The 20,980-nt window shown below is 45.1% G+C and overlaps 1 protein-coding gene across 4 annotated transcripts in view; it reads right to left on the bottom strand.

Moving 5' to 3' along the window:
* ADA2 (adenosine deaminase 2) overlaps positions 1 to 20,829 on the bottom strand; it is a 38,901-nt gene extending 18,072 nt beyond the window's left edge. For 2 of the 4 annotated variants that reach the window (XM_066381129.1, XM_066381128.1), the window contains exons 1-4: positions 20,762 to 20,829; positions 18,652 to 18,981; positions 16,663 to 16,882; positions 13,179 to 13,389 (exon numbers count right to left, since the gene is read on the bottom strand). In XM_066381129.1, coding sequence (XP_066237226.1) covers positions 13,179 to 13,389; positions 16,663 to 16,882; positions 18,652 to 18,973 — 753 coding nt within the window. In that variant the 5' untranslated portion in view covers positions 18,974 to 18,981; positions 20,762 to 20,829. Of the gene's footprint in view, positions 1 to 1,582; positions 1,707 to 5,031; positions 5,174 to 13,178; positions 13,390 to 16,662; positions 16,883 to 18,651; positions 18,982 to 20,761 lie in introns of those variants that run through there. The other 2 variants (XM_066381131.1, XM_066381130.1) reach the window with 2 other exon arrangements.
* Between the last annotated feature and the right edge of the window lie 151 nt (positions 20,830 to 20,980).

Here is a 20,980-nt window from a genome sequence, read left to right on the forward strand (position 1 = left end):
AAGGCTTAAAAGGGTTAAGAAACTCAGTCTTACTGCATAGTTAAAGCTGGAGATCTGATGAATTTCAGAATCTCACTGACCCTGAGTGTCTCTGGTCATAAGAGTGGCCCCTGCCTTCCTCTTTATACTTTGGCATCAGGGGATCTCAGAGTCTCAGCTGTGGCTGCACATTAGAATCAGCAGGGGAATCTCTGGGCTGGAACCTGTTTGTTTTTCAATTCCCCCAGGTTATTTATTCTAATGTATAATGGACAGCTAAATTTAAGACCTACAATTATTGTCAATTTGACAGGTAAACAGCACAATGAGAGCATGTTAAAATAATTGCTAATGTCAGTATTCTTGCAGAGGTAACATCAGTCACGTGAAACAGTGGTCACATTCGCAAAAAGCCAGGTAGAATTTTTGATGAAGGGTCTGCCAAGAATCCAGGACAGATAGGGAAGTGAGGGAGTGGGAGCACTGTTTGTTTCACAAGTGACAGCCGCCAGAAAAAGTCTGGAACAACCAACGTCAATTCTCTTTGACACAGACCTGTCTCTTCCCAAGATCCCCCACATCCATAAGTGCCAGCAGGGCCATCTCCTGTTGATAATCTTATTGGGTGACAAGAGCTCCACTCTTGACTCAGTCCGGGCCTCCGATTCTGGCCGTGGGGGAAGGGGCTGGAGCCTAGGAGATAAGACCCGCCTAGCAACTGTTGCTAAAGGCAAGTAGCCTTTGTTATTGAGCATTAGTAACACAATAGAAGGCTGAACAGCCAGGATAGTCCATCAACATCATCCCAGGCCCTGAATTAGCCCCACAAGCAAGAGGAGGAGGTAGTGCGGCTCAGCAAAAGAATTCCAGAGCAGACTGTTTTTAGTTGTTAATGTGTTGATGGCTCCCCCTACACTGGCTAAGGGGGGCATTAAGGCAGAGACTCTTTATTGCAAGAGGCCTTTGTTCCAGGGTCAGACCAGAACAGACGGTCAAGTCCCATCCCCCTCAGCCTCCACCAGAATCCCAAATCCCAGCAGCCCTCCACCTCCTAGGACGGCTGGCTGGGGGATGGTGGGCAGTGGTCCGAGTGGGGAGAGGGGAGGAGCTGGGCAGGGTCCCCAGGGTGAATGCCCTAGGGCCTTAGTCTCCTCATTTGGCGGGGTCAGCTGCAGAAAAGGGGGAGGGTTGGACAGGAAACCTGGCTCCCGCTGTTCTCTGTCCCTCTTACCCAGTTTCCCAGCAGCTTCTCCCAAACACTTCTCCTCCAGGCTCAAGATGAAAGTCAACAGCCTAGGAACAAACCCAGACCCAAACCCTCTCTCCACAATTTTCTCCCTCCCTCTGCTGCCCTTCACTCCCTAGGGAGCTTCAGGCTCCGTCCAGGGTTGAGGTCCCCTGCCCCCACTCCCCAACCTGAGAAAGCTGCCCAGATTTGCCTGACAAGAAGCGACTCCCCTGGGCCTGCTCTGCGGGGAAGCAGCAGCCCACACACCTGGGAGCTCTCCTACTCCTGTGGAAGGACCACACCAAGCTGGGTGGCCCCTCAGGGAGCACCTTTGGGAAGCAGTGTTCAGAAAGCATCCATCTGCTCCTTGCTTACCACATGTGACCTTGGCCAAGTTCTTTGGCCTTTCCCAGCCTCAGTTTCCATTTCAGTAAGATGCAGGGTTGCAGTGAGGCTCAAACAAGACAACATAGGCAAAGAGCTTTGAAAGATCAAGTTGGAGGAGTTCCTTTCTCAAGTGTGGTCTGGGTCAGACAGTCTGCATTGAAATCACCGGGAAGAGGGTGGAGGGGTTAATGAACTTTGCAGCTTCCCTGCCCTAACCAAGAGCACAGAATTAGAATCCTGGGAGGTCAGGGTCCAAACTAGTCACATATATGCCCAGGTTCAAGGATCCCCCGCAGCAGGCAGGATTATCACTCCTGGTGTCGCCTGCAGACAACCTGCAAGGTCAGCTCTGCTGGGGGCCTGAAACGGCTAGTCCTCTAGTCAGGAAACCAGAGCTCCTACGTTACCACACAAGGCAGCCCATGCGGGTATTGGAAATACACATTACTAAGGTGACCAGTCATCCTCCTGTAGGAGGACAGTCCTTCTTTTGTAAGTTACGTACTCCCTCGAAAAGTGTCCTCCTTTTTGATATTGGAAGACTAATCTGTAAATGTCCGTATTTGATCAATGCAGAGTTGATCCATTGCATGTGATGTGATGTATTTGTATTTGACATGACGATTCGTCAAGGATCAGTATCTAAATGAGTACTTTTGGCCCTGGCCGGTTGGCTCAGTGGTAGAGCGTTGGCCTGGTGTGCAGGAGTCCTGGGTTCGATTCCCAGCCAGGGCACACAGGAGAAGCGCCCATCTGCTTCTCCATCCCTCCCCCTCTCCTTCCTCTCTGTCTCTCTCTTCCCTTCCCGCAGACAAGGCTCCACTGGAGCAAAGTTGGCCCGGGCACTGAGGATGGCTCTGTGGCCTCTGCCTCAGGCGCTAGAATGGCTCTGGTTGCAACAGAGCAACGCCCGAGAGGGGCAGAGCATCGCCCCCTGGTGGGCGTGCCGGGTGGATCCCGGTCGGGCGCATGCGGGAGTCTTTCTGACTGCCTCCTCGTTTCCAACTTCAGAAAAATACAAAAAAAAAAAAAAAGTACTTTTTCTTACAATTATTATAAAAAATTAATAGGCATGTAAGCATAATTACAATATAAAATATTACAAATGTTTTTATTATACATTTATCATAGTATAGTGTTTTATTGTTGCAATGAATAAAACGTTTCTTTTATTTACGATATTGTTTTCTTCAATTTATTTTTGCCCTTCTTTTCATTGTAAAAAAGTTGGTCGCCTGTCATTACAGGAGACAAAATATGGGGAGATGTGGGCGCACATAGTCCCTGGAAGGTGGTGAAGGGGATTGAGCAATAAATGAATGAGGCAGGGCTTAAGCCAAAGACAGAGAGGAAGATGGGCTTAGAGGGGGTGGAGCCTATGCTTGGTGAGAGAAGGGTTTTTCAGACCAAAACAGGGAAACAAGTTGTTCTGGGAAATGCAGTTTCTAACACCCTACACAGGCCAGGCCCAGTGTCAAGCTCATCTCCCTCAGAAATTCTTCTCTCAACAGGTGGACCAGACTCCTTCTTTGCTTTTGAAAGGATCGTTTGAAAGGATTGATTCTGCTCACAAAATTTACAAAAGCTCTGCTGAGGTGCAAAGGAGAGCCCCACACCCACGGCCCAAGAGCTCAGCTATAGGACCAGCCTGTAGTCACCTCAACTATCAGACAGGTCACACCGTGGTGGAGATAGCACTAGGGCCATCCTCACCAGATAGCCAGGGGCGAACTTTGAGGAGGGTATTAGTGTATCTAAGGGAAAAGGTGGGTCAGTCCTGGATGCAGAGAAAGGGAGAGCTGAGAGTTGAGGAAGCTTTGTTTCAGAAGAGAAAAGAGCCCTGATCCACAAACTGGAATTACGGGTTCTTGGGACTGGTGTATTTCTTCCTTAAAGGGTTATTGACCCTTTAAGTCAAATTGGGGAGGGTAGAAAAGTTTAGAAATACTAACCAAAACCTGACCAGGCGGTGGCACAGTGGACAGAGCCTCGGACTGGGATACGGAGGACCCAGGTTCGAGACCCCGAGGTTGCCAGCTTGAGCCCGGGCTCATCTGAGTTGAGCAAGAGCTCACCAGCTTGGACCCAAGGTCACTGGCTTGAGCAAGGGGTTTCTCGATCTGCTGAAGGTCCACGGTCAAGGCACATATGAGAAAGCAATCAATGAACAACTAAGGTGTCACAATGAAAAACTGATGATTGATGCTTCTCATCTCTCTTCGTTCCTGTCTGTCTGTCTGTCTGTCTCTATCTCTCTCTCTCTCTGTCTCTGTAAAAAAAAAAAAAATTCCTAACCAAAATTTTAATTTTTTTATTTTTAGAATGAAAAAATATTGCTGTTTCCATAAAGGTTTTATAGATATGTATGGATACATGTAAAAACACTGTCTTCAATAGTCAATTTGTTTGAGCCTTTTTTTTTGTCCTCCTGGGGAAAGGGTGATATCTTTCATCAGACTTTTCAAAGGTTATGAACTGCTGTGGACTTGGTTAGATTCTCAGAGCTCACTGACAGGGCTTATGAAGATTCTGGCTCATCAACACCCTCTGGCTTAAGTAAAGGTTAAAATTTGCCTTCAAAGATAAGAATTTCTCCAATCAGGAAGCGTAAGTGTTTGGCTTGATTGATAGTTTTCTCTGAAAAAAAGCATTTGAACTTTCTTATTTATCCATCTGGCTTTACGAATTGGCCAATGTGTGTCAGTTCTCTGGAGCCTTATCACTTCTGGGTGTATAAACAATAAAATTTCTGAGCCTATAAAGACTGAGGGATATGGTAACAAAACCATCTTATGGGTCCTACTACAAACTTGAAGGTCAGTCACCATGGCATTGGTGTTCTCAAATATTTGAATGAATAAGCAGACTACTTGGGATACGATGTAGAGAACTCTACCCAAAGGTCACTTTCCCCAACTGAACCTACTGAATAGAAAATTCAGAAATCTTGCTGACCAGGCATTGACACAGTGGATACAGCATCGGCCTGGAATGCTGAGGACCCAGGTTTGAAACTTCAAGGTTGCCGGCTTGAGCGCAGGCTCACCAGCATAAGTGCACGGTTGTCTGCTTGAGTGTGGGATCATAGACATGACCCCATGGTCGCTGGCTTGAACCCAAAGGTTGCTGGCTTAAAGCCCAAGGTTACTGGCTTGAGCAAGGGGTCACTAGTTTGACTGGAGCCCCTTGGTCAAGGCACATATGAGAAAGCAATCAATGAACAACTAAGGTGCTGCAACTATGAGTTGATGCTTCTCATGTCTCTCCCTTCTTGCCTATCTGTACTTGTCTCTCTCTTTCTCTTGCTAAAAATAAAGGGGGTGGGTAGAAATCCAGCCCACCATCAAAAAACCTCAATTTCCACCCCTAAGAAAAGTCCTCAGTAAAGTTCTTTGCCATAGACTGACCGAAAGTACCATCTAGTAGCACTTACTTACCTAGGCTGCTCTCCTAAAAGACGCCTCCCTCCTCCAGGGAGGTGTGAGCTTCCACTAGCTCAAGTCTATACATCTGAGGCCCATCCATCTCATGGTTCTGGAAATCCCCAGCATCCTCTGCTTCTGGCCCAAATGTAAGACCCTAAAGTAGGATTTTAAAAAATATATATTTAAATATATATATTGCATTGAAGTCACCAGGGCCTTTAATATTTATTTATTTATTTATTTATTTATTTATTTATTTATTTATTTTAGGATAGTGCTCTCTTCTTCTGGACTCTTCCTAATCCTTTCCAATTTACTTTCTCCAAACTCCCTTCCTTAAAATCAAACCAACAATGTCATCTTTAACCTTTTCTTCCAGTGTTCCAAGGGCCTTATTTTCTCAGCATACTTGAGTGGGGGTCCCTTCTCCTGAACCCCTAGTCCTCTTCTCATCCTTGAGGCAAGATAGTAAGAAGCTAGGAAAATCCCTTGGCAACTGGAATGGGGAAACCAAGACAGATAGCTGAACAGCCAGCTGAGCAATTTATAGCCAGATAATAAATTGCAACGTCTTATCTTTCCCAGCCAAGGAAACTTAAAAGCAAATGATTTATACATTCCAGATGGCGCCTGAGGCATATCTGCCTGGGTCCTGATCCCTCTTAGATGGTATTTCTTGAAGGTGAAACTGACCAGAGAATGACTCTGACTTGTCTATACACTCATTTTGATTCATCAGCATATCAAATGACACATCTGAAAAACTGATGAATATTCAAGACCTCCCCTAAAATTCCCACATTTAGAAAACAGATAAAAACCCTTAAGACAAAGAACCCAGTGTGCGCTCTCACTTGAGCACACCTCATGCTTCTTCCACTTCCTTCCTCAGATGTCCACCTTCGCTTTCTCTCCCCTAAGCTCTGAAAGTTCCTGTAGGACTTGCAGCCGGGGAGCAGCGGGCAGCAGCAGCTCATCCTGGGCTAACACCATGAGCCTGTCTCCAAGGGCCCTGCTTTTTTTTTTTCCAGAGCTTAATTTTCATTGCTTTTTATTTTTTTAAAATTTTTTATTTTATTTATTCATTTTTAGAGGGGAGAGAGAGAGAGAGAGAGACAGAGAGAGAGAGAGACAGAGAGAAAGAAGGGGGGAGGAGCTGGAAGCATCAACTCCCATATGTGCCTTGACCAGGCAAGCCCAGGGTTTTGAACCGGCGACCTCAGCATTTCCAGGTTGATGCCTCATCCACTGTGCCACCACAGGTCAGGCCTTCATTGCTTTTTAGAGAGACAGAGAGAGAAAGGGAGATAGAGGAGAAGGGGAAGGGAAGCGTTCATTTGTTGTTCCACTCAGTCATGCATTCTTTGGCTGCCTCCTGTGTGAGCCCTGACTAGGGATTGAATTTTTTTTTTTTTTTCTTTTCTTTTCTTTTTTTTGAATTTCTTTTTTTAAAGATTTTATTTTTATTGCTTTTATGGAGAGAAGAGAGGAGGGGTGGATAAGAAGCACCGACTCATTGTTGCTCCACTTTAGCTGTTCATTGATTGCCTGTCATATGTGCCCTGACTGGGCAAGCCCAAGGCCTCGAACTGGCAACCTCAGTGTTCCAGGTCAACACTCCATCCCTTGCACCACCATGGGCCAGGCCAAGGGCCCTTCTTTTGCCTCTGTAATTTGTTTTCTGAGTCCCTACAGCCCAGCTGGCTCACTTCTTCTGCCTCTATGACTTGCTTTCTAACAGACCAATGCAGCTCCGCCTAGACTCACTCCTGTTGCGAAGATCTTACCTCTTCCATCTTAAGCCCTTCCTTTGTCTCCCTGTCCCCACCTTAAATAAACATACTCTCAGAACCACCTAGACTTCTGCTGTGAAATCTTTCCTGCAAGACATGAAGAGTCCACACATTCCAGCCCCCAGACCATGCTGAGCAGACCCACTTTGAGCCTGGTTCCTTTTTGGTCCTAGAGCAGGTATGGCCAACATATGGATCGAGGCTGCGTACTGAGTTTATGCGGCCCGTGATTAAATTTTTAATATTCTCCGCTACTTTAAATCTCAGCTACTCAGAAGCGGAAGCGTCTTTGATTATTGGAAATCGAGATATTTAATAGGATAGTGATATGCGGAAAAGAATTCTGCGTGTGACTAATCTAGGGTTAACTTCCAATAATTGGTTGAATGGATTCACAATACTTCTTTATTTTTTAAAAAAATTCCATTATAAAGATTTACAGCTTTTGTATTCATCTGTACTCGATATGAACTGTTTGACGTTTAGGGGCTATGTGAAACCCACATTCTTTTAGGCAGAGTTTGCCAGTGTGCACCCAAGGTCAAACAATTCGTTATTTTTGTGGTCAAGTGTGCTGAATCAAGTGGCATTGTAGCATAGACAATAGCTGCAGTTGATAACTGAAAACGTACCCAGGCTGTTTGGAAAACGAAATAATTGTTTTATTTGCGATATAACCCCTTCAAGCTCATTCTATTAATTAAATATTGTTTCAATTGATTGTGATAGTTTGGATATTTATATGGTATGTAATTATATTTTTATTAAAATATATTTTTATTAAAACAATATTGTATACTAAAATTTTTTTCACTCATTTATTCATAAACAAATTACATAATAAAATTTTGTTTACTTAAATGAATCATTTTTGTATTTAACATTTTTTAATTTTAATATTTTGTCCAGCCGGTGAAAATTTTTCTTTCTAATCTGGCCTGGGGGCAAAAACTGCTGGCCAGCCTGACCTGTGGCGGCGCAGTGGATAAAGCATCGACCTGGAAATGCTGAGGTCGCCGGTTCAAAACCCTGGGCTTGCCTGGTCAAGGCACATATGGGAGTTGATGCTTCCAGCTCCTCCCCTCTTCTCTCTCTCTCTCTGTCTCTCTCTCCTCTGTCTCTCTCCTCTCTAAAAAAAATGAATAAATAAAATACAAAAATAAAAAAATTTAAAACTGCTGGCCAGCCTGGACTAGACCCTTTCATCCTAGGTCTTCCTGGGCATGCTGCCTCCCAGACACACTCCCCTTCGAACTCATACTTCAGAGGTCTAACCTTGGAACTTATCACCTAAGCACCTTCACATCTGATAAACTGAACTCAGGATTACTAGTTCCTTCAATACTTCTTTCTTTACAGAGTGCTAACTCCCTTGGTGGCCATGCTGCAGGTCCTTGTGCCTTTCCCTCCCCCTTGTCCACCCCCATCTGCGCTGCCACTCCCTGTGCTTGCCCGCTGATCCTACCACACCTTTGTCATGGCCTCGGGTCCTCACCCCACTTCTTCCACTTGTTCTTGCTAACCTGGGCTCCATCTATCACACCATTTTTTTATTCCTTTTCTTTCCTGTGGGAAGGTTACTACAGAAGGGAATCACACACCAGTATGGGCTACTAGAGATCTTGTGTCCATCCCTAGGCTGGCCCTCAGAGCTTGAGGGAATCACTTTATCTTTCTGGGATCAGCAATCTGTCCAATCCCCTACGGTTCTCTCAAACAATCACCACCACCTGCCCCTCACTGTCCGTCAGTCTCAGTGATTGTCTTGCCTTGCTTGCTATAGAAATACGAGGGAGGCAGGCAGGACCTCCTCCCCTTAGCTCCCTGCTCCTATCCACCCGATGTCTATATCTGCCCCTCACCTGCCTCTTCTCAAGGTATGGGGAATGTTCTCTGGTTCTCGCTCCCTGCATGCTGGAGTAACCTCTACTCGTCCCAAGGAACATCACATCATCTCTTACTCCCTTTCTTCCCTCTAGCCTCTCAAGGTTTGTTCTGTATGTGTGTGCAAAGTAAAAAAGGACACTCCTTAACCCTGTGTTTCCTCCCTAGCTACCTCCTTCTTTCTTCTCAAATCACAGACAAGGCCTTTTGTTGGCCAAATCTGGCTCCAACTCATCATGTGTTTCATTTTTCCACTCCTGGGAATCGAGCTTCTCTTCTCGGCATGCTATTGATACCGCTCAAAGGTGACCTTCTGATTTCCAGATCCAAAGGACTCTTCCCAATCCACAGTTTTCTTGGCCTCACCCTGCCGCCATGTGAAGACCCCTTCGCCTTGGTCTCTCAGCAGTGGTGGGATTCAGCCAGTTCGCATCAGTTCAGCAGAACCAATACTTAATTTTTTTTTGAGTTTGGCAAACTGGTTGTTAAAGTGGTGCTTGTCATCAGGGTTCTAAGGTGGGCGCTGGGCAGCCGCCCAATGTGGAAATCACAAATTGACATTCCTTACACTTTTTTATTTTATTATTATTTTTGTGTGTGTGGCAGAGACAGAGAGAGTCAGAGAGAGGGACAGATAGGGACAGACAGACAGGAAGGGAGAGAGATGAGAAACATCAATTCTTCATTGCGCTTCATTAGTTGTCCATTGATTGATTTCTCATTTGTGCCTTTATGGGGGAGGGGGTGCTACAGCAGACCAAGTGACCCCTTGCTCGAGCCAGTGACCTTGGGCTCAAGCTGGTAAGCCTTGCTCAAATCTGATGAGCTCGTGCTCAACCTCGGAGTCGTCGCATCCCAGTCCGACACTCTATCTACTGCGCCACTGCCTGGTCAGGCCCTTACTCTTTTCTAATGTTCATTTGCACAACAGCGTATTCTAAGCGCCTGTAGTAATTCATTCTATCCATAGGTGAAAAAAATTGCAAGTGAGGATGCCAATCAAGAATTAATATGGAACTGTTTTAAATAACAGTTTTATTGTTTTTTGTCAGGTATTATTTACTATTTTTTCATTAATATTTTAAAACTTTTTATAACATAGTCTAGTTTTGTGTACCTGTTTTTCTGTTTTATGTAAGTATTAAATGCATGAAATAATAAAATACGTTTCGGTATATTTTTTTTTAATACTTAGAACAGTCGTTAGGGCAGAGATGGTTGTTAAATGATTTGAATCCCAGCACTGGTCTGGGAGAGCTATATCTTAGTCCCCTTCTATCTCTGTGGCTGCTTCTTTTCAGTCCACTTTGTCAACTGTTCTTATTTGCTCTTTGCAGAGTCGTTTGGCCCACTCTTCTTCTTATCCTACATCTTCTATGGGAACTTCATTCTCTCTCCCTGTTTAATGATCACACATAATGTGTGCACATAAATGATAAATGTGTTTTCAGGCTAGAATTCTCCTCTGGGCTCCAAACTCAATGTCTTCAATCACTTCCTGGACATCTTCATGTGGATATCTCATAAGAATCTCCAACATCACAAATTGAAAACCAAAGTGATCATTTCTCCCTCCTTATCCTATTCCTCCTCTTGCATTCCCTGTTACCATAAATGTCATCCCCCAATCAACTCAAGTTGAATATCAGCAAGTCATTGAAGAATCCTTACCCCATGCAGTCAGACACCAGACCTACAGATATTTCCTCCTGCACAAGACAGGAATTCATCTCCTCCTCCTCACTGCTCTGCCTTTATTCTGGCCCTCATCTTGCACCTGTGATTTCCCAGGCCTCTTTACTGGTCTCCCAGTCTCCAGTCTTCTTGCTCTGTCACCAGGGGGACCCTTACACTGTCATCTGTTATCCCCAGTACTTCCAGAGTGATCTTACATTGTAAGGATGTGTTCACTTTCTTAAAACCATCCAGTGGCTCCCTTTCACCCAGAGGCAGATTTAACAGTGGGTGCACTGGGTGTGCACCCTGGACCCCAACTTCTGAAGGGGTCCAGCGTGCCTTTTTCTAATGACACCAAGTTTGGTTTCCCATGTGAAATTTTAACATTAATAGTACATAGTATTTTTTAATTATTTAAAAATATGGTTAACATGTATTTTTATTTTCTCTGTCTCTCTCTTTTTTTTTAAGGGACCCAATATTTTCTTCTGTGCCCAGGGCCTCAACTGACCTTAATCCGCCTCTGCTTTCACCTGCAGAATACAGTTTTTAATATGGTGTCCAAATTATTCATAATTAGCCCTGTCCACCTCCCCAGTCTTATTTTCAACGAGTACCCGTAGAATCTTAGGATCTAGTCATGATGAGCTCCTTGAAGTTCCAAATGGGCTCCAAATAAATGTTTCTAGCACCTACACCCTTGTTTATGTTGGTTCCGCTGAGGAACATGTCCCACCCACTTTCGCCCTTCGACCCACTGAACCCATCCTTGTCTTCCGGGACTTGTGAGAGCATTCTCCTTCCTCTAGGACGCACATTTGGTCTTTTCTCCCATGCAACCAGTAACATAAGCCATTTCTTTCTTTGTAGTCTCTCTACACCCTGTAAATGGTTCTTAATACCCACAAGAATATTTGCCATGTGTATTGTTTACCCACAATTCTCCCAGAAAGAAACGGTTGTCCTTCTCAAGGACATGGGTTCTTTCCTCCATGCCTTTTTACACCCAGAACCTAGTGTAGTGCCTGACAGAGCAAGGGCTTGCAGATATCTCCTGAATCGATGAAAGGGAGAGAAAAAGAAAGAAACAGGGAGGAAGGGGTAGAGGAAGAGGGTTGGGAAAGAAAACTGGGAATAAGGTTGGGGTGGTGAACACAGTGTAGATTAGATAGATGTGAGATCCTCTTACTTCATACGAAAGAGCTGAACCTTATTCCACCAAGATTTAAATAAAAGGTTGGGTTGACCTGTGGTGGCACAGTGGATAAAGTGTTGACCTGGAATGCTGAGGTCATCGGTACAAAACCCCAGGCTTGCCCGGTCAAGGCACAAATGGGAGTTGATGCTTCTTGCTCCTCTCCCTTCTCTCTCTCTCTCTCCCTTCTCCAAAAATGAATAAATAAAATATTTTTTTAAAAAGCCTGACCTGTGGTGGTACAATGGATAAAGTGTCGACCTGGAACACTGAGGTCACCAGTTCAAAACATTGGGCTTCCCGGTTAAGGCACATACAGGAAGCAACTACTATAAGTTGATACTTCCCGCTTCTCCCCCCTTTTTCTCACTCTATTCTACCCTCTTCCCTATCTCTAAAAATCAATTAAAATAAAAAAAATGTAAGTAAATGGTTGGGTGTAGAATGATTATATAAAAATCAGCAAGGAAGCTACTGTGGTGAAACAAACAGGAAATAAGAAGCATCTGTAGTACCCAGAGGGAGGAAGGCAGAGGAAAGCACTGTCCAGGGGACATCAGGGCCTAGACCGAGAGCAGGTGAAGGTGGAGGAGGAGGAACCCAAGCCTGGGAGGAGAGAAGTACAGGGAGGCATGGCCACCAGGCCCTTGCTTTCTCCCAGCCCCCTCAGCCAGCATTGCCAGTCCACCAGAGCCATGCCCTGAGCTCTACTGGGAGACCCTGTTTTGGGCATATGAGAAACCCTGGGTGAGTTCCTGGGGGCTCTCTCTGTGGAGCTCAGCTGCATTGTTTCTGGGGTCTTTTATAGGCAAGGCCACCATCAGAGAGGAGCTGGTGAAAATCTTTGCTCCCCCACCCCAGGAACTCACCCTCCCCACTGTTACAGCAACCAGATTTATGTACCAGATGCCTCCACTGTCCTCCATACCAAGAGCATTGTCCCGAGAGATTCAGAGAAGCCCATACTTCCCCATGTATAAGACGCACCTCTTTTGGGGAAAATTTGGGGTCTAAAAACTGAGTGCGTCTTGTACAGTGGTTGTAGAAGTGTGGCATTTCAAATGCCATAGATGGAACTGAGGATGAGACAATATATGAAGACAGTGATTTGTCATCAGACACAGATGAGGATAAGCTAATGGATGGGAATTTTATGACGAAAAACTTGAGTTCAATAACTTTATGTAATAGTTTTTTTTTCAAATTTTAGGCCCCAAAATAAGGTGTGTCTTATATATGGCAAAATATGGCAACTTTTGATATGAAAGGAGACAAGTCAAGAAAGGTGCAGGCAAGAGACACTACCCAGAATCCAAGGCCAGGGACCATGCGCACCCAAGAGGCACTACATACTTGGGAGAAGGTGAGAAGTGGCCATCGTAAGAAAAGGAAGGTAAAATGCAATGAGGGTCCCATTCACAGTTTTGCTGGGGCCAGCCCAGTCCATTTCAGGTTTCCTTGCTCATGCTGGCCCCTGGAATGGCACACATTCCCTTGGGGATGAAGCCGTCATTTCATCCTGTACCAACCAGTACTAGAGCAGGGAGCCCATGAAGACCTACAGGGTGAGATCTGAAAGTCAAACTGGAGGAGAAGAGGGACAGACTCACCGGGGACAGCATGGCTCTGAGCTCCAAGTAGAAAACATTGTCCTGGTAGAACTCTTCCAATGCCTCAAAGATATAGTCTCTGAACACTGGTGCATAGAGAATGAGGCCAGAGATTGTAAAGAAAATGGTTTGAAACTTAGACCAGACGATATCTTGGTTTGTATAAGTCACTTCGGGGTTCTCGGTCATCAGAGTGAAATTCTTCAGAAGGCTGTCCAGGACACAACGGAGGAAGGTGAGTTGAGGAGGCATGCTTTGGCTATGGCCTCCAGGCACCTGAAAGAGACCTACCCACCTTGTTTCTTCCACCCAGAATAAACTGGGATGCATCGCATAGTGAGCAGTGGTAAGAGGTGAAGGGAAGCATCCCGACTCTAATGGAGCCCTCCACCCTGAGATCTGCTTTGTACCCTCCCAGGGACAGTTCAGGTGGGACATTCCCACTAACCAGGCTCTCCTGTTCCCTCTTGCATACCTCACCAATCTGACCCCACTGTATTTTCATCCTAGGTCAAGCTCTTTGGAGGGGTGTTATGCACTGAATTCTACACCCCTTCAAATTCATATGTTGAAACTCTAACCCCCATTGTGATTGTATTTGGAGGTAGCAGCTTTAAGGAGGTATTTTAGGTTAAATGAAGTCATGAGGGTGAGGCCAATATCAAATAAGACTATTATAAGAAACATTGGGCTGCATGTGCACAGAGGAAAGGCATAAGAGGACAGTGAGTAGACAGTTGTCTGTCTGCCAAGGAGAGAGGCCTCAGGAGAAACCAAACCTGTGTATACCTTTTTAAAAATTTTTTTTACAGAGACAGAGAGAGAGTCAGAGAGAGGGTGTTGGGCGGATAAAATGTATTATGCTCACTTTGTTAAAGATGCCATCGCCCAGGTGATATTAATGTGTGTTGGAGGCAGACAGGATCATTGTAGCCTGGGGCTTGGTTTTGGGATTAAGCCTCTCCCACCCGTCTTGATGTGGGGTGGTACAATCCAATCATGCCTCAGAGAAGTGACTTTGTATTAGAGACTTCCCTGTTATGTATATTGGATTAAGGGTTTGGATTTCTACACTATAAAATGGGGACGGAACGAGAGTTTGGGCTCTTGGTTCCTGAGATTAGCATGAGAGAGCAGAGAAAGTAGAGCCAGCAGCGGAAGGTGGCCACGTGGAGGAGGCCAGGAAAAGCAGCCAAGATGGCGGAGTGCTGAGTGAGATGCCAGTTTGTGTAGAGTTTGTATCTGGGATAAGGGAGGAGATGGGGAACTGAGGAGAAGAAGGCTGGTGAGCTAGAAACCTTTGATTCTAGGAAACTCGGATAAGTCAGTGGCTTTGTGAGCACTGAGTGTGACTGGGTTTTGGAGCCCAGTGTGTATTTTTACTTGCCCGCCGGGTGCAAGGTAGGATTAAAGGTTATGGCCCACCAGTTTTTGGCTCCATGGTTTCTTTACCGACTGTCCGAATCCAATGGGAACCTGCATGTGAATGGCCACGATGGTGGCTGCTGGCTTTACAGAGGGATAAATAGGGATAAACAGACAGGAACTGAGGGAGATGAGAAGCATCAATCATTAGTTTTTTGTTGTGAGACCTGGTTGTTCATTGATTGGTTTCTCATATGTGCCTTGACCGCGGGCCTTCAGCAGACTGAGTAACCCCTTGCTCAGGCCAGCAACTTTGGGTCCAAGCTGGTGAGCTTTGCTCAAACCAGATGAGTTCGTGCTCAAGCTGGCGACCTCAGGGTCTCGAACCTGGGTCCTCCGCATCCCAGTCCAACACTCCATCCACTGCGCCACCACCTGGTCAGTCCAAACCTGTGTATATCTTGATCTTGGACTTCTACCTTCCAGACTAGTGAGAAAAATTCCCATTGTTTAAATAGCCTAGTCTGTTATATTGCTACAGCAGCCCTAGCACACTAATACAGGGGGTCTTATAAAAATAACTATGGATGTGGCCCTATGTGACCAGATTTACATCCCTGATTAGTGTGGACAAAAAGGGGCCACCCAAATACTACACCTGACAAGCTCAGGGGAGACCTGCCTGGTAGCCTTATAAACTCAGAGACCTAAAGAACTACATGAGATGGTCTGAAAGTAAATCCCCTAACTAAAAGCAAGTCACTATGGGTAGTCATGTCCTAGGGCAGTATCTTCCCTGACAAAGGTCAATCTTCACCTTAACTGAACCTGTCTATTGTCTTTTTGCATCTAAGATAACAAACCTTTGAAATGCCAGGGTAATTTCCTCCTGTCCCCCCACCCCTCACTGCACCGTGCAGAGAACCACAAAACCCCTCACTGTTATTGTTACCGTGTTTAATTGGTAACTGTTAACTATCCTAAGCCACAAATGTAAAAGAAGTATGTGCCTATTCCTTTTACTTTTTATCCCATTCCAGAAATTTCCCTGCTTTGCTTTCTCCTGCCTTCCTAACCTAGCTCCAATGGATTTTTTTTTTCTTTTCTTTTTTCTTTTCTTTTCTTTTCTTTTCTTTTCTTTTCTTTTCAGTGAGAAGAGGGGAGCTAGAGAGACAGACTCCCTCATGTAGCCTGACCAGGATCCACCTGGCAACCCCTGTCTGGGGCTGATGCTCTTTAGTCTAATCAACTGAGCTATCCTTAGTGCCTGGAGCTACACTTGAACCAATTGAGCCACTGGCTGAGGGAGGGGAAAAGGGAGAAGGAAAGAGGGGGGAGGAGAGAAACAGATGGTCACTTCTCCTGCCTACCCTGACCAGGGATGGAACCCAGTCTATCCGTATACCAGGCCAACACTCTATCCACTGAGCCAACTGGCTAGGGCCCCAGTAGATTTCTTGTAATCCTCCTTACACCTTCTCCTTTGAGTCTAATATATAAAATGAGGTGCAAAACTGCCATTCTCCAAAGCATTTTATCAATCTGCTGAGATTTTGCTTCCCAGCAATTGTTGTCAGTTGGCTCAAATAAACTCATAAAAATTCTCACAGGTTTGAACATTTCTTCCATGAACATGAGCCACTTTCCAGCTCTGTGGCCTTGGGCAATTTCCTCAGCTATGCTGAGCCTCATGTTTCTTATTTGTCAAGGGAAATAACCTCATGAAAGCACTCCGTAGGTGGTCCTGTGATTAAAATAATTATTCTCTGTAATATCACTATACAAATTTGTTAGAAAATTGCTCCATCATATTTTCAAGCTGGACTGCCACTGCTCTAGGAGGCTGGGAACTTTTCTTCTTTCTGGCCTTATTGAGCATCTAGACAAATTTCATTTGATACAACAATAGTATTGCTATTAATACCTTTTGCTGATCAAATTGGATTCTAAATGTACTAGAACCTCCTATGGACAGAAAGGGCATCGAATGCCTTTGTGGAGCAAAGTATCCTGTAAAGTTGAAAGATTTTCCTTAGGCTAGATCTGCACCAAGAGAGAGACCCACCCACACACTGCCCACTGATGATAGGCACATGACACATTCTGAACCATCTCTTACCTGTTGTCAAATTCGGTGAGGTTTTGAAGCTTCTTTCGATAGTCTTGCAGCAAAACCCACTCTGAACATCCTGCTGGAGTGGGGGGAGTTGGGTGAGCAAATTTGAACATCAGGGCCCCCTTTTGGGTGAGACAGAAATGGCAGTGAGGTCTGTATGTGACATTTTTCACCAGCCAGTCCATATGCAGGATGCCAAAGTCATGGATGTGCAAGGCGGCCCCTGGAAAAAGAAGAGGAAGGACAGGGCGTGGGCTGGGAGTTGCGTCCAGGTTCACAGTGGGGCTGCATTGGCTTCTACTTCCCCAGGGAGAGCCCAAGCCTTTAAATGAAGCCTTGACACCCAACAGTGCATGAAGCGGTGTAACAGGCATAAGCCTCAGCCCTTGCTCCACCCCGGTCCTCTCAGCCTGCTCCCCAACATCCCACCCATTCTTTGCATTGGAGTTTCTGGTCTGCAGAGGCCCCATTCGGGGCCCCATTCTTGTCCTTCAGACTGGACACCATTTTTTACCTTGGTGTTCCTCAAGGCATAGTATACACATCCCTCTGTTCTTCTTGCTCCATCTTGGCATCTGGCCTTGACACTGGCCCTTTGACAGGTGTCCCAGCCACGTAAGCTTCGCTGTGTCACCCTTCCACTAAACCTTACATTTTCTGTCAACTGGGGGTGTTATTTTACCAACCTCACTGGGTTCATTTTATAAAAATCTCTATTTATAACATTGAACAAAAAAGGTAAGCTACAAACTGCTATTTGTGTGTGCAGGATGATAATTATCTTACTACCTAGAGCAAGGGTCCCCAAACTTTTTACACAGGGGGCCAGTTCACTGTCCCTCAGACCGTTGGAGGGCCAGACTATAAAAAAAAACTATGAACAAATCCTTATGCACACTGCACATATCTTATTTTAAAGTAAAAAAAATAAAACGGGAACAAATACAATATTTAAAATAAAGAACAAGTAAATTTAAATTAACAAACTGATCAGTATTTCAATGGGAACTATGGGCCTGCTTTTGGCTAATGAGATGGTCAATGTGCTCCTCTCACTGACCACCAATGAAAGAGGTGCCCCTTCCGGAAGTGCAGCGGGGGCTGGATAAATGGCCTCAGGGGGCCGCATGCGGCCCGTGGGCTGTAGTTTGGGGACCCCTGACCTAGAGACATGTGTTTATACTATAGAAATACATTATTATACTAGAGCCTGACCTGTGGTGGCGCAGTACACTGAGCATCAACCTGGAATACCGCGGTCTCCGGTTCCACATCCCAGGCTTGCCTGGTCAAGGCACATACAAATGCCTCTCGATCCCGCTCCATCTGTTTCTCTCTCTCTCACCCCCCACCCTCTAAAATCAATAAATAAAATCTTAAATAAATATGTTTGTCCAGGATGCTATTTCATGTATTCTAAAAGAAAAGAGTGTGGTGGAAAATACAAAAGAAAAGCTAGGTGGCGCAGTGGATAAAGCGTCGACCTGGAATGCTGAGGTCGCCGGTTCAAAACCCTGGGCTTGCCTGGTCAAGGCACATATGGGAGTTGATGCTTTCTGCTCTTCCCCCCTTCTCTCTCTCTCTCTCTCTCTCTCTCTCTCTCTCTCTCTCTCCTCTTTCTAAAATGAATAAATAAAAATCTTAAAAAACAAAATAAACCCAAAAACACTAGGGTCTTGTGGGCCCAGGATACTGTCTTATGTGTGGACGCTTCTCTGGCTTTGTCAGGGAAGGCAGTAACATCCAGGGCCCTTCCTGCTCACTCTCTCTGAAGCTGGTCCTCTCATAGCAGAGGTTCTGGTTTCCAGGATGAACCAACAGCCACCTTTGAATGCCCCGTTGCCCCACAAGAACAGGTTCAGGGGCGCTGAATGGCAGTCTCTCTGCTCCGTTTAGAACAAGAGCAGCTCCAATAACAATAAATAACGGCGTCAAGCTTAATTTCTCCCTACCTTCCCAGGACCCCCAAAGTCATCCTTCCAAAATCTCTACCTTTCGGCATCTTCTTCAGGATATTAAACACCTCGCTTTTCTCAATGAGATCCTTGGCCTGGAAGAAGTGCATGCTGGGTGGGAACTTCTGGGTCTTTACTGCCTGCTTCATCTCAGCCCTTTTGAGAACCATGAGCCTCTTATTAGCCAGTTCCTCTTCTTTCTTCAGTACCAGCTGTCCCCCCAACTGCATCATGTTCTCCCTCATTACCAGTTGTTTTCGTTCTTCGTCTATGGATATGGCCGAGCAGAGAAAGGATATCACCACCACCGGAAGCAGAGAGAACAGGGCTGGCTGCCCGGATGCACCCACCACCAACATTGGGATGCCTGGAAGAGGGCATTGCTCAGATGAACTCAGTGGGGCTCAACAGGGTAGTGGGTACGTGAATATCTACTAGTCGACAGCAACCCCAAGGTGCATTATCTTGATGTTTCAGAATTATTAGCATTAAAAGGATTCTAACAGCTTCTGGAGAGCAACTAGCTCAGGTTAGCAGTGAGCAGGGATTTAAGGGAGAAAGGGAAGAAGTGCTTTTATTGCGTTTCCTCCTGCCGGGCACAATGTTTAGCATGTTTTACATGAATTATCTACACTGCTCACAAAAATTAGGGGATATTTCATTGCTTCATATTAATTTTGAAATAACCCCTAATTTTTGTGAGCAGTATATTTGAATTATACATATTTAAGGATTATTTCTATGTACTTGAAAGTATGGCATGTTATACTGAAAAAAATCAAGACTGTAAATTAGGAGAACTCAGGAACAGTCCCAAATTAATGTGTCTTCCTGGCCAAGTAGCTTAGTTGGTTAGAGCATCATCCTAATACACCAAAGTTGTAAATTCAATCCCCAATCAGAGCACATACAAGAATCAATCAATGCATAAATAAGTGGAACAACAAATTGTTGTTTTTCTCTCTCTCAAAAAAGAATCAATTTTAGAAGGGCTTGAAAATATAATATTATTTTAGGGTTTCTTTTTAATTTAAGCAAGTTAATTTAAAGGAAAATATAAATAAATAGAGGTGCAGGGATATGACAAAAATAAAAAGTTTGGCAATCATTGAAGCACATTACACCCAAGATTCTTCCAGGGCTAGCATTCAGTTATTCTACGGTATATCAGGCACCAGAGGGAATTTTGAGAAAGAAATAGATGATCATTTACTCTAGTCTCACAGTTATGATGGGGGCTATACTCTCGAGTCAGATAACTGAATTTTTGAAGAACCCCTTCATTTTCATTAAGTCCTGGAATCTGTCCCCAGACTACAGTGTTTGCCTTCAACTGAAACCTCTAGGGCAAGAGAACAATGACATTCACATCCACCTCACCATTCCATCTACCCAACACTACGTCTTCCACTCAATGTCCCCAGCCCCTTGTCCTTCTATCCATAGTGACACAAAACAGAGGCCACCAAGTTCCAAAACAGGGGTCCCCAAACTTTTTACACAGGGGGCCAGTTCACTGTCCCTAGACCGTTGGAGGGCTGCCACATACAGTGCTCCTCTCACTGACCACCAATGAAAGAGGTGCCCCTTCCGGAAGTGCGGTGGGGGCTGGATAAATGGCCTCAGAGGGCCGCATGCGGCCCGTGGGCTGTAGTTTGGGGACACTGTTACAAAATGTCCGCCTCTATCCTCTCTAAGGACCTCAGACGTATTCATGTCACCCAGCATCTGGGGACTTTTCTTGGCCTACCAGACAAAATTTATCTAATACTAGTCAGGATCAGCTGGTCAAGCATATGGAAGAAAAGTCCCTTATTGTTATATTTACTTCATTTTGTCTCTCTCTCTGAAACGTTTCTTTACTTTTTGAAAAGAGGGTGAAATGACAACTCTATGAAAACACATTGTTGCCAGACTAAGAACAAAAAAACAGGTTGTGTGGCATCTGTGATTCTGAGTAAATGTCCTCAGGGCCCACAACCATTTTCAATACCCTGTTGTGGAGAAAGTCAATGTTCTTCCTGCACACAGAACGGTGAGGGGCGGGGAGGTAAACAAAGACTAAACGCCCAACTTCCCAACAACCTATGGTCACCTCACAAGCCCAGTGCTCCACCCAGACCCTCACCCCAAGGGATCCCAGGTACCTCAGAGCAGCTCCAGGAACTGTAGACTGTTCGCTTAACTCCACCAAAAGCTGTGTCAGAAGCAAAAGAGAGGCTCACATACTGTTTCACTTCCTGTGGAGACAGGTTTCACTTCCTTCCAGCCTCATGTTGTACAGGCGAGGAGGATGGGACCTGCCACACACTTCTTCTTCAGTGCAGGTTTATTTTTTTTTCTTTTTCATTTTGATTTTAATTTGT

Source organism: Saccopteryx leptura, chromosome 4 (genome assembly GCF_036850995.1).
Source record: "Saccopteryx leptura isolate mSacLep1 chromosome 4, mSacLep1_pri_phased_curated, whole genome shotgun sequence".
Classification (NCBI taxonomy): Eukaryota; Metazoa; Chordata; class Mammalia; order Chiroptera; family Emballonuridae; genus Saccopteryx; species Saccopteryx leptura.